Source organism: Phoenix dactylifera, chromosome 17 (assembly GCF_051530095.1).
Source record: "Phoenix dactylifera cultivar Ajwa chromosome 17, Ajwa_hap1_PhDact_Kaust_v1.1, whole genome shotgun sequence".
In the NCBI taxonomy this organism is placed as follows: Eukaryota; Viridiplantae; Streptophyta; class Magnoliopsida; order Arecales; family Arecaceae; genus Phoenix; species Phoenix dactylifera.
In genome coordinates, this window is record NC_143206.1 from 14,518,360 (window position 1) to 14,528,586 (window position 10,227).

Genomic DNA, 10,227 nt, shown 5'->3' on the forward strand with positions numbered 1-10,227 from the left:
TACTTGTAAAACTGATCTGTACTTTAATTTCAATGTAACAGTACAAATGCTGTTCACATAACTGAAAGAAGACATATTGCTTGCTATGCTAAGCTTGATAAATGCAAACTTTCCGCGATGCAGGGAAAAAAAATTCTCCTCGGGTAACAGGATGGATCAGTGACAAGCATTCCATCACTGTGATGGCTACATGGTTGGGTCATGACAACATGGACTCTGGTCTTTACTGATTAGAAGCGGCTAGTGGCTGAAGTGCTTTGAGAGGATTCATGATCACGCCATCAATTAGACCATAATCTTTAGCTTCTTTTGCACTCATGAAAAAGTCCCGGTCGGTATCTTGGTTGATCTTTTCCAGGCTTTGGCCAGTGTGGTACGCTAGGTACCCATTCAAATTAGCTTTGTGATGCAGCATTTCATTTGCCTGAAAGGCGACACAAGAGTCAATTTTGAAATTAGCTTTTCAAATTAGCTTCCCATGTACACAAGAGCGTACATGGGAATCAAAGTTAGCCCAGCTATGAGTCAATTTTGCATTTACTTGTCAAGAAAGCACAAAAAAATAAACAAAGAAGCCGCTAACCAACAGATCTTTTTGTCTACCCATAGGCGATAGATATTTTATTAAAAAGAATCTGACATTGAATAATAAACACACAAGGCACTACTTTGTGATGTTATGCCTAGCGTCTAAACTCTAAACAATTATAATTAACTGAAACAAAGCAGCAACCCCAATCAACAGCAGTGTGTGACATTTTCTCAAGGAGGGGGTCTCTGCTAGCATCCATCAAGGAGTCAACAAATCATGATAGCCATCATGGAATGGAAATATCTACAAAAATTAGGTAACAAATATGACATCAAATTCAGATTACCTGGATGTCAATATCAGTTTGCCCGCCTTGAGCTCCTCCAAGAGGTTGATGAATCATTATCCTGGAGTTTGGTAAACTATACCGTTTTCCTTGTTTGCAGAAGAAAATGGTGTAATTTTAGAAACAAAATATTCAAGTTATTTGAAAGGACAAAACTTGGAATTTTGAGTCATTAAAAATTCAGAAGAATTACCCTTAGTACCAGAACTCAGAATAAAAGCACCCATGCTGTTTTTGAAAGCCCAAGCAACATTGACAATAAAAGTCAGTCATCTTAATGTGCATTAGAAATAATCCAGCATCTAACATAGAACAGAAAAGATATATAAGCACTGAGGATTCTTTTGGACCAAGAGATGAAAGAGGCATTATATTTAACATGAAGCCATCATCAGGAGTGTCTCATGTATAAGATCATCACTGATGAACTGAGAGACTCGTGAAAATAAACTGTCATAACTACTTGTTCTCAAGAATATTAAAAGCACTTTCTAAGACAGACATTCAAGTTACCCCGAGGAAGTGATTGCACACTATTGAAATAAAATATATTTCATCCCTCATTTTAAAAATAAATTCCAAATGATGAGACAATGCAAGTGAGTTGTAATTACGATTGCAATGTATAAAAAGATGTCCTTCTAGTCTTCCATGCAAAGAGGGCTATAGCATAGTGGTTGCACTCCCACTGGAAGGAGGTTCCTGATTTGAACCACAGAAGGTGTTCCCTGGATTATTTAATACGTGTAATTCTTCTATCATAGCTATGAAATCATGGAAATGATGTGTCATCCACCAATTATTCTAAAAATTTGCCATCTTTCATATCTTTTGTATTAGGAGTGGGAGCAGAGTGAGGAATGAGATAAGAGACGTTTTGTTATAGACAGTTCACTGTAGCACAGTGAATGAGACCTTAACTGAGTTTGGAATGGGATTGACAGCATATTTGGTGATCCCTACTTCTAGAGTCCATGGCCATTTTTCTAAAGAATCTGTATTGGAATGCAATGACTAGTACATTTAACAATATTAAAACCATAACCAACATGACAGAGATAAGGCTTTGTGCTTTTTTTCCCTAAAAAAGAACCAACAAAATTATCCCATCTAATTGGTGGGCTGAGAGGTGGTGTGAGAACATCCGGCCAGTGAGACTGGACTGAAAGTTACTTCTGGATGGTTAGCAATACGTTGCATGGGTCAAAATGTAGGCACTAGAAAATGTACATGGATACAAAATGAGGATAAGCAAGATATTTTATGATGGTGCTAAGCCATTAACACATGATCAAACAAGGCTGAGCTAAACATGAGAACATAAGGATGTGTATTAAAAGCCCTATGATACCTAACAATCTTCTTGAATTTTGTTCAGCAGTGAAGGCTTTGAGCAATCTGTTACTTCTTTGTATCCATACCTCAAATGATAGGCGTAGTTGGAATGTCCTAAATTTTCCATTTAACCACTCCAAGTGTAACCCCTATCAACCAACTCCAAACAAAAATGCAAGAACTAGGAGCCTGTTTGACTTCTACATGCAATGTCCCTCATGATGCAAAACAAGTTACATTCGGGGTAAAGAACCTAAGAACCATGGGAGTGAGCATAAAATCATTACCCAACAGAAAACTACTGAAATTTGAAAAGTTGCATCTAGACAAATGACATAACTTGTATTTGACATTATACTCAAGAAAAAAAATCCACCAAAAATCACATACCCATTCATATGAGCTTATGTCCAAAATTTTGCTATGTATTTTCATTTTTCTACCCTAATGTTGCAGCCATTAACTTAAATAAGCTATCTCAATCAACAAAACTTTTCTCACATTCCTATAAGACTCTTCTTTCATACCTAGGTTTGATTATTAATATATTAATTCTTTCAGTGAATTGATTCTTCACATCTGATAAAATTTAATTTCACCTTTTTCTGTTCAATCCAAAGGTTATCAGATAAAGAGAATCATCTTTCCTAGTCTATATGCCATCTAAGATCAGCACTATAAGTCAATTTCTTTCAATTCGTCTTTACTTCATTCAGATTCAGAGGTCAGATAGTTACAGACTCATATCGCCCTGCTACTAAAATATGTTTTAAAATCATTAAACCAAAGTTCACTCTTTTCCATCTCTCTCTTTACCCCATGGATATGACCTCGAATATGTAGAATAAGAGACAGGTATGCACTGAAAAAGAGGTCTACCAAGGCAGAGTCAAAAAGATGAAGGAAAATCTTCAACAATACCTATCTATTCTTATCATAAAGGTTAGCATCTCACCTATATGGAATGTTAGAATGGTTACGTACCTAATATTTTTGGAGATCCACAGAAGAATATTAGTAATAGTCTTTTTATATCAGAACACTTGGAGCATATGGTTTAGGCAGGGCCAATTTACTATCTTGGTCAAGAAAGTTGCAGAGAATTGAGTAATATGAATTTTGTTTCAGGTAGGAGATGATCATAACAGCTTCCAGTCATGAAAACTGGGAAAAAGAGATCCCAATTATATGACTAACCTTTCTTCTTCAGTTCCATGTTTCGTTTTTCTTTTGTCTTGAGTCATAAAAAAAGAAAATGAATAAAGCCGTGCATGGACTTTGGTTTAGCCTAAATAAGAAAAACTGTCCCTTTTGTTAAACAATGCTGGATGGTTATGGTTATGGCACTTCAAAGTAAAATATTCTTGACATCAGTCCACAACGTTTCACCTTGAGTATGAAAGTAGTGCCTACCTCTTTGACGTTCCAAATTATCTTCTATGTTTAGCTTCCACAACTTTTGCCTTAGATATATACGCTTCCTGAAATCTCCACGCAACTTAGAACCTCCTATTTCTCAACCACTTCCTCTTCATCTTGCAAAAGCCTTTAAAACTATCACGGTAATGTCATTGCCATCCATCAAGATGATACACAGGAAATTGCTCTATGGTCTCTCAATTATACCATAAAACATAAATTTTACCTTGGGATTTTCTGATGTTCTGAAAAAGAATTTAATAAGGTTATAAAATGAATTTAGTCTACATCACTACACTACCTATTATTGAAGGCAAACACACAAAACAAAGTCAAAGTGGAGAGCAGGATAGATAGAAAGGGAAAGTGTTGTGAATGATGATACAGTTTATGGTATGACAATGGGTTCCTATAAGATGTAATCTGATCATGGAAAATCTTTCGCTGTAGTACGGTAATCAAGTTTAATGTGTCCCATTTCCTAACCCTTTTTATTTGTGCAAATTATAGTACCAATATTAGCAAAATAAAATGCACCAAGCACCACATTACACTAAAATATTACATGCTCACCAATGTAATTCCTCGATTATGTCAAAAAAGAAAAAGTATTTCAAGAGTCCAAAATATATCCTTAATCATGATATGTCATATAGTCAATTAACCACAACATGAGAAAAAATTTGCGAGCAACTGCTTTCATGCACATATAAAAATATCAACAAGGTAATAATTAAATAACTGCAAGATATACTAGAAATAAGAGTAGTTGACAAAAGAGAAAGTTTGGCTGATAGAACTAGTTCTAAAGATTATAAATAGTTTACGCAAGAAAAGAAAAACTTGAGGATTACATGCTATCAAAAAGAATTAGTTAGCTAATCAACAAAAAGTCCTGAATACAGCTGATGGAAGCAAGACTAATTCAAAGGTAAGCCAAGTTTCGACTGTTCAATAACCAAATGGTAAAAGCTGACAAACTATTCAGTGCTATTACCTAGCTGCAAGTCCAACACAGACAGTGGAGACATCAGGCCTGATGTGCCTCATTGTATCAAAAATAGCCATGCCTAAAAGGAAGTGTGCAATCCAACTGCCTAAGTAAAAATATACCTGATACATATATAAGATATACTGAAAAACTACAAGGATAGAAGGAGTTACCAGCTGTAACTGATCCTCCTGGAGAATTCACATACATGATAATATCCTATCAGGAACATCAGGTGACAAATTAAGTTTGTGTTTGAGAATTCACATAAATGAAAATATCTATAAATTCTAAACTTAGTTAACTATCCCATAAAGGAAATGGATATTCATTAACCTGCAAAAAAGTTCTCATGAATACATACAAGTAGAATCGGAAGAAGAAATGTTTGATAATCAATAAAACAATGGCCAGTATAAATAGAGATAATTCAAAGTTTCCTTTAATTCACTGCATCGTATATCCCACTTGCATGCTTTCATGAAAGCAACAAATTTCAGTAGCAGTTCAACAAGACTCAATAACATCTCGTTCAATTTGTTCAATCAAACATCAATGTACTTTTTATACCTTAAATCACGACAAATCAAGCCACAACCTACCTAAAACACCCACCAATGACAACTAAAACGAGGGCGTGGACTGCCTGTTTTTGTCACATATTCCTGATGCTTGCTTGTATTTTTTTTAGTTTTTCTTCTTTAAACCTTACATGTACTATCAAGTGGACCAGACTGCATGTCCATTCCTTGGGCATTGTAATGTTTATTCTTCCTAATTGTAGAAAGTTAATTTGTCGAGGAATCAAGACAACAATGTTATGTAATGATATGATCTCTTCTTATTCTAACAAACTTCAAGGCATAGTATGTTGTAAGTACCAGACATATCATACGGTATTGGTAATGAACTACGCAATACGAGGGACGTATTGAGTATCGATCCACTAAACCAACCCCATGTCGAGCATGCCAACACCGTACCAAGATGATACTGGTACAGGATCTGGCACCAAAATTGCAAACCTTGCTTCAAGGTACTTACTTTCATTAATTTAATTTCTTCAGAAGAGATCTAGCATCAACAATAAGATATTTTGGTAGTCAAAGATGTATAGGCCAGCTTAAGGTTCTAATGATGTATAGATCCACAAGCTTTGGTAATTTACAGCTCAATCCAAGATGTCGGATGCATGACAGCTACATGATCAATAGACTTTTACGTTCTCCTCTACATCAGTGTTTACTTAGAGGAGGAAACCAAATGATATATTACAAGCTATCTCAAAGTTAAGGTAGTGCTTGGTTATCTAAAAGTTGAAATTTCAAAAATATTCATAAAATTGCGCTGCCAAAAAAAACTTTGGTGGTTTATTCACATTACATATTGATGATTAGTAGCAATTCATCAAATTGCAATACCTTGGTCATCATCACAGCCATCAATTTAGTATCATAGTCATTTATTATAAATTTTTACACTACATAGTGGTTGAGAATACCATCCATAAGATTATATATTCTGGCAACCAAATGAGTTCTGCATTCATCTAAGAAGTACAAGAACCCAAGGATAAAAATCAATAAATAAAAGAAAATAATCTTGTATCCTCAAAATAAAGTATAGGAGCACAGATGAGGAACAAAAAAGCAACGAACCGACTCAGATGCACTAGACATGCCCAACAAAGATTTTGAGAAAAAGATCTGATAAAAACATTTGCATTTATATAGCTACAAAATAGAAAAAGAAGACCTAAGAAAATACAAATGGATGTTATGCGAAAGGATCTAAACAAGTTTGTGTCAACAGCAACGGCAAAGAAGAATAAATCTGAAATTAATTAGTTGGAATAAGGCTTGTTTCATGGTGACACTTATTCTCAACTAGTTAGACAATACATGTTTATACATTGCTTAAAGATGCCACATGCAAGCTCCTCCTTTCACTAAGTACCATCCAACCTCTTCTACGGAAAAAATAAAAGATGCCAACTATTCATATTCAGTTTTAAGCATTGGCAAAAAGCTGTTATACTTTCCTTCTTCTAATTGTTTATACAGTATTCATTTACTTGCAGCCCAATATTGTCTTATGCCTGCAATCATAAATAAATTTACACAATTCAGATCCATGCAAACCTTTTTCCTAGAGTACTGTCTGGGCACAGGACCTTGAAATTTTGTTTGTGCATGAAATGATTGATAATAAAGGGGTTCTCTCATCTCAAATATTTTTACATCAATGAACAAAATAAAAGATGAAAGCATGTTCAATAAATTCAGCACAAAATGGATGAAGAGATATGCCTCAACAAGTGAGCAAGACCAAGAGAATACTTTTTATCAGACAATAGTAAGGTCAGCAAATTTCATATATTAGCAAGTAGAGGTTGTTGAAGGAGCGACATGGGCATCCCAAAAATGAGAAGATGAAGGCACATAAATTTAGTAATAGTAGAATTTGAAATGATTAACATAGAGGAAGCTTTCTATCAACTGAAGATATAGTTGTGAAGAAGAAATTAAAACTTTAATATGATATGGCCATGTGCAATGGGAACCAAGGGTGGCCTGAGAAGGAAAGTAGCTCATGAAAGGATAAGAAAGAAGGAAGACAGCCCAAGGCAACCTAGAAGTCATGAAAATGAAAGAGTTGTGAGCTATGGCATGGCTGTTTCTGAAAAATGGTTGAACATATCCTAGCATCAAACTCAACAACCACTGAGAAATACCAGATTTAACTAACATAAATTAACAAAATTAGATGCAAAGAACAGACAGCAATTCAATCATCGCAACCTGCCTCAAACATTCCTGCCCTAGCATTCCATCACATCTCTCATTTATTATTTTACAAACCAAAAAAGAACAACACCATGCAAGCTCCTTCCAGCAACAAGTTCTGCAGTTAAAAATCCATAAAACTCAAGAAGTATCAGGTTCAAAGTAGGCTACTCTATCCATCCAATATGTGTGCCTTATAAGACCCTCCAGATAAAGGAGACATTTCCCCTATGTAGAAGAATCGTGCAGCCAGAATTAATACTACCTTTGGTCACCGCAAAAGAAAGAAGAAAGAAATGCTATGAATGGGTGAAAACCGAGGGGATTATGCCGCTAATCAACAGTAACCAAACAAATCCTAAGATGGAGTTACTACCAATCATAAGAGAAACAGCAAACAAAACCAAGTAGAGACCTTGTTAGGATCAACAGCATCGAGATAGAGAAGCTGCCCCACGATAATGTTCGCCATGTCATCATCCACAGGTCCACCGCAACGTATAATCCTCTACAAAAGAACAAATCTTTAGTCTCTTCTCTTTCGAGAAAAGAAGAAAACCTAATCCCTAATTATCCAAAACCCTATCAACGCATACGTGCTGGAAGAGCTGGCTGATGACGCTCTGGAACCGCTCCTGCACCATGGGCGGCGGCCCCTGCCCTCCCTGCGCCTCCACCGGAAAGTAGGGAGACGACGGCACTATCAAATCATCCCTAAATCACCACCAACAACACACTACAAATAATCGAATCCTTGCACAAAGCCAAGAAGCAATCAAGAGAGAGAAATGGAGACGGGACAAGAGAAAGAGACAGTAGCCTACCTAATAGACCAAATCCCTTTCCTCTGAACTCGATCCGGCGCCCAGGAGCCGCTCGAGTAGATGGCCTTAGGAGAGCTCCAGGTGCCGACAAGCCTCCCAAACTTCCTGCAAGAAGAGAGAGAGAGAGAGAGAGAGAGAGAGAGAGCAGGAACTGAGAAGAAACCCTAGAAGAGAGAAAGAAAGAGGAGAGGAAAGAAGAGATGAAGAGAGTACTTGGAAGAAGGAAAAGAAGAGGATAGAAGGGGGGATTGGGTGGGAAGGTGGAGGGTTTTGGGAGGGTTTGTGAGGAGGGTTTTGAGAGAGAAAGCAGCGGGCACCGCCGCGCTGGATGAATTCGCCATGGCCATCTCCATCTTTCCCTCTCTTCCTGTAGTCTCGAGCTCGCCTCGCTTCTCTTTTCTTATCCGATGAGATGCCGCGGCGGAAAACGGCGACTTCCCTGAGCCTTCGGCTTTATTTTATTTTATTTTATTATTATTTTAAAATATCCTCCTAAAATTAATATTTATATTAAAAATTTTATTTTACTATTATATATATATATATATATATATATATATATATATATATATATATATATATATATCTCCAAGCCATCAAAAAGTTAACAGTTCAAATTAAGATGATTAAAATACTTATAAAACCATCGTGATAAAAAAATAAAAAATAATAATTTTAAATTTTTTATTTTTAATTAAAATAAATATAATTTTTATTAAGAACTATTATATTAAAAATATTTTATAAAAAATAATATTTAATAAGGATACAAAAGTAAATATAAATTTTAAGGGCATATTCGCACAAATTTAAAATTATAGAAGGATATTCAATAAAAAAAATATTGTGTTTTGTTGTTTACCTTTTTTGGGGGTACAGCGTAGGTTTTGAAGAATACTGACCGGATAAGAAGTGAATGATTAGCCGTCTGATCTATGTACCCTGTAGTACTTTGGTTTCTTGAGACCATCTTAAGTTTTTTTTTTTTTTTTTTTTTGGTAACTACAATCTTAAGTTCTTAACAACCGTTGCCAGGCCTGGTTAATTTCTTTTCTTAGTACGTTAGTAGTATATTATCTTGCCCCAGACACCGAGGAATGGAGTCTGTTGATTTTAGTAAGTTGATCTGCAAATGAATTGAATCGGGCTGAATTCCTTTTCTTTTAAATGATCGGATACAGGCTCATACATTAAAAAAAAAAGAAATTAAGTATCACCTTAAACGTTAATTTTAGATAGTTAAAAATCCGTAATATAATAGTAGTACAAAAAGATTGAAATTTTCCACCGCTTTATTTGTTGAATATCTTAATTAGTCCATGTTTCTCCGGACAGCAACTGAAAAAAAAAAAAAAAAAAAAGAGCGCAGGGCAATGGATAACTAAATCATGCCTCGTAGACATGGCAACCCTATCCTCAAAAGTGTTACAAGCAAGGTTGAAATTGGATCCGATGTTAGCATATCTATATTTATTTTATTTGACAAATATGAATACGGATATGAAAATTAGTCGGATAAAAAATTTATATCCATATTTATTTTAAACGAATATGAATATAAATAAGATATTGAAAATATAGATATAAATACATATATAGATTGAATAATTAAATTTTAAGACTACAAAATCAAAAATATTATTAAATTAAAAGTATGTTAACATGGTGATTTATTTTTAAAAAAATTTACGAATATTACCGACCCTGTCGAAAAGTTGCCGAAGTTGGTACTTAAAATGGCGAATAAATTCAAATATAAAAATAGATCCGAACAGATATCATCCGATCTACTTCCATCCCTAGTTACAAGATCATCAGCATGCCTTGTCCCCCCTTTTAGTCCACCTTTTTTTTTTTTTTTTACCTTGGTTGTCTCACCTTGGACACTGATGATGTCAGGAGGTAGAACCCAATCGTGACAGCTTCCAAGCTACGCTCAACATTCCTGGCTCAGGAGGTAGAAACCTGCAGTGCATTTCACGTCTCCAGTCCTC

General features: G+C 35.2%; 1 protein-coding gene across 3 annotated transcripts; it reads right to left on the reverse strand.

The window, feature by feature from the left end:
- LOC103720645 (ATP-dependent Clp protease proteolytic subunit 5, chloroplastic) lies at positions 1–8,708 on the reverse strand. 3 transcript variants are annotated; one of them, XM_008810447.6, is made up of 9 exons: positions 8,447–8,708; positions 8,234–8,338; positions 8,006–8,123; positions 7,825–7,917; positions 4,797–4,842; positions 4,630–4,702; positions 1,072–1,106; positions 879–967; positions 1–424 (listed from the first exon to the last, which is right to left on the reverse strand). In XM_008810447.6, the coding sequence occupies exons 1-9, from the start codon at positions 8,584–8,586 to the stop codon at positions 224–226; spliced, it is 900 nt and encodes a 299-aa protein (XP_008808669.1). In that variant the 5' UTR covers positions 8,587–8,708; the 3' UTR covers positions 1–223. The 3 variants fall into 3 exon arrangements, with proteins under 3 accessions (XP_008808669.1, XP_089784164.1, XP_089784163.1); XM_089928038.1 differs by having other exon boundaries at positions 8,006–8,145; positions 8,447–8,628; XM_089928037.1 differs by lacking the exon at positions 4,797–4,842 and having other exon boundaries at positions 4,630–4,745; positions 8,447–8,667.
- Positions 8,709–10,227: the final 1,519 nt, after the last annotated feature.

What these genes read in the sequence shown, in the direction of transcription:
- LOC103720645 (XM_008810447.6), bottom strand. Translation starts at nt 8,586, where the DNA reads ATGGAGATGGCCATGGCGAATTCATCCAGCGCGGCGGTGCCCGCTGCT. An exon ending in TCTTCTTTTCCTTCTTCCAA is followed by an intron (nt 8,339 to 8,446) that starts GTACTCTCTTCA and finishes CTCTTCTTGCAG; the next exon opens with GAAGTTTGGGAGGCTTGTCG. An exon ending in AAACTGATATTGACATCCAG is followed by an intron (nt 425 to 878) that starts GTAATCTGAATT and finishes GTCGCCTTTCAG; the next exon opens with GCAAATGAAATGCTGCATCA.